The sequence below is a fragment of the Salvia miltiorrhiza genome, chromosome 7 (assembly GCF_028751815.1).
Source record: "Salvia miltiorrhiza cultivar Shanhuang (shh) chromosome 7, IMPLAD_Smil_shh, whole genome shotgun sequence".
NCBI classification, from domain to species: domain Eukaryota; kingdom Viridiplantae; phylum Streptophyta; class Magnoliopsida; order Lamiales; family Lamiaceae; genus Salvia; species Salvia miltiorrhiza.
Genome location: NC_080393.1, coordinates 2,949,731 through 2,952,103, shown reverse-complemented (window position 1 = coordinate 2,952,103; position 2,373 = coordinate 2,949,731). Strand labels below are relative to the sequence as shown.

The 2,373-nt window shown below is 39.8% G+C and overlaps 1 protein-coding gene across 1 annotated transcript; it reads left to right on the top strand.

Annotated features, from left to right (window-relative positions):
• The first annotated feature begins 767 nt into the window (after positions 1-767).
• LOC130991620 (putative F-box/FBD/LRR-repeat protein At5g56810) lies at positions 768-2,151 on the top strand. Its single transcript, XM_057915928.1, has one exon. The coding sequence runs from the start codon at positions 778-780 to the stop codon at positions 2,149-2,151; it is 1,374 nt and encodes a 457-aa protein (XP_057771911.1). The 5' UTR covers positions 768-777.
• The last annotated feature ends 222 nt before the right edge of the window (positions 2,152-2,373 follow it).

Sequence of the window (2,373 nt, the reverse complement as noted above, 5' to 3'; positions counted from 1 at the left end):
AGTTTTTTCTAGATGGAGGGAGCACCTGAGATAATTTAAAAATTAAAAATACATATATGTCAAAGATATATTCTTAAAAAAATACATAATATCAGGGGGTGATTAAGTAGAATTAATGGAAGTTATGTTTCCCATGGAGTGGACGATGGTGAGTCGGTGGCATTAATTCCACTTGCTCAAGTACTCATTCCATCATAGGGGTACCTCTAAATTTTAACTCTGGTTTTCCTATTTCTCTTCCAACGCCTCTTTCTCTTCCACTACCCTCTATTTTCTTCCTTCTTTTTTCTTTCTTTTCCTCTCAACATAGCTGTTGCAAGGTTGATATGAAGATTTTGATGCTTCATTAATCACTCACAGTCACCTGAGCAGCTCTACAGATTGTATGCTTGGTCTCGAAAAGGTCAGTCATTTGACCCAAATGTTTGTTTTGTTTATTTAATTGCGTTCTACTTTGAATCTTGAAATGATTTGCTTCTTAATTGCATTTTAATTTGAATCTCGTGAGTGGTTTTCTTCATATATATTTCCCATGTTGATGATATTGTGACTTATCTCATGAAAATTAGCCCTAGTTAAAGGCATATGTATACTTGATAATAGTCAAATAGACTGATTATTTTCCATATAAAAGTAATGACTCAATCGATTAGAAAGAATTCTTACTTTCGGAGACAGTTTGTCCCGTTGGATTGTTGATTGTGATAAATTTATTTATTGTATTTGTGGTTGATTTTGTGTTTCTTAGTTAAAAGCTTGCAGTGGTTGTGTCTTGAAATGGAAAAGAGAAAGAGCAATCGAATCGAAACCCCATTGCCGGAATCCATGATTCACCTCATACAGTCTTTCTTGAGTGCGAAAGAAGCTGCTCAAACCACTCTTCTCTGTAAATCATGGTACGACGCTTGGCTAACTCGTCCTGCTCTCGCCTTCAATCAACGCAACTTCAAAAATCAAGCATTGGAAGAGTTCTCAAAATTTGCAGTGAAGACCATGCGAAGGTATCAAGACTCGAACTTGAAGATAGAGAGTTTGAGGCTAAAAATGCAGGGATGTACGAGTAGCTCTGAACGTCTTGCCCGTAACTTGATCATGGATGCCATGAAAATGGGAGCTACTGATCTCAAACTCGAATTCTTCCCTACTGCATACACTCTCCGTTCTGAAACCCTCCTCCGATTATCTGTAAGTGGGTGTGAAATTTATGGACACGTCATCTGCCCGATGCTCAAGGCACTCAGCTTAGACCGTGTGCTTTTGAAAAGTGAAGATATGCTTGCAGATATAATTTCCTGTTGCAATTTGATCGAGGAACTGTCACTTTCACATTCTTATATTTGTACGAATCGTTGCATTGGATTGAGTGGGAAGGATGTGCCCGAGCTTCATAAGCTTAAGCGTTTGCATCTTGAGGCAGTGCGTGTTGATACATTCTTGTTCGACTTGGAAACTCGCTTCCCTTGCTTGAATGATCTGAGCCTTGTTTCCTGCCATGGCTACGGATTGCAAGCAATACGTGTAACGAGCTTTTCACTCCAAAGCATAAGCATTGTGCAGGCAGTTGCATTGGAACTCGAGTTTGAAGTTCCAAATCTTGTCGTGTTTAGCTATTCAGGTTTGGGCATACCGTCCATCTCTATAGAAGCAAGGGATGAATCGGAGTCTCATATATCGATTGAGCGCCATCACATTGAGACCTCCTCATGGTACCTAGATTTGAAGAAGTTGTTGGCTCAGTTGAACCAATCAAGAATCAATCTCACTATAAGTATTGTTGGGTCACAGCCGCGTGGGATTGCTGATGTGGATGACTTTCAAGCTGTAGCGAAACCCGTATCAGTGGAGAAGTTGAGGCTCGAGGCAAACTATGATGCGCGTTGCATTCTGATTGGTCTTTTTGGTATATGTCGCCCCAAGTTCGTGACTCATTGCTGGCTTGGTCGCAGTTGGTGGAAGTTGGACGATCAGTCCATTAGAAATCTTTGTGAGAGCCTTATAGGTCCGAATTGTGAGCAGTATGTGTTTGGGCAGTTTGATCTCAAGGAAGTAAACATGGAAGTATACGACGACGATGCAGCAGAGTGGCGGCCTCTTCTACTGCAAGATGAAATACCGAACCAGCGGAAGAGTCGTTTCCATTTGAAGTGGTGATGATGATGAACTAACTCCTCTCTGTTTTGAACTACTGTTTTGTTATCCTATATGTATATATTTTTGAATCTACATACTTACAAGACTTTTTGTTGTTTCAATTATGTCTTTAGTAAGTGAAGGTGTTAAGTTTTTGTGCTATGTAGTAACTATGTTCTGTTTTGAGGGACTGTGCATCAATTGGGTATACATCATATCCTTTCATGGTTTCGTATATAATGT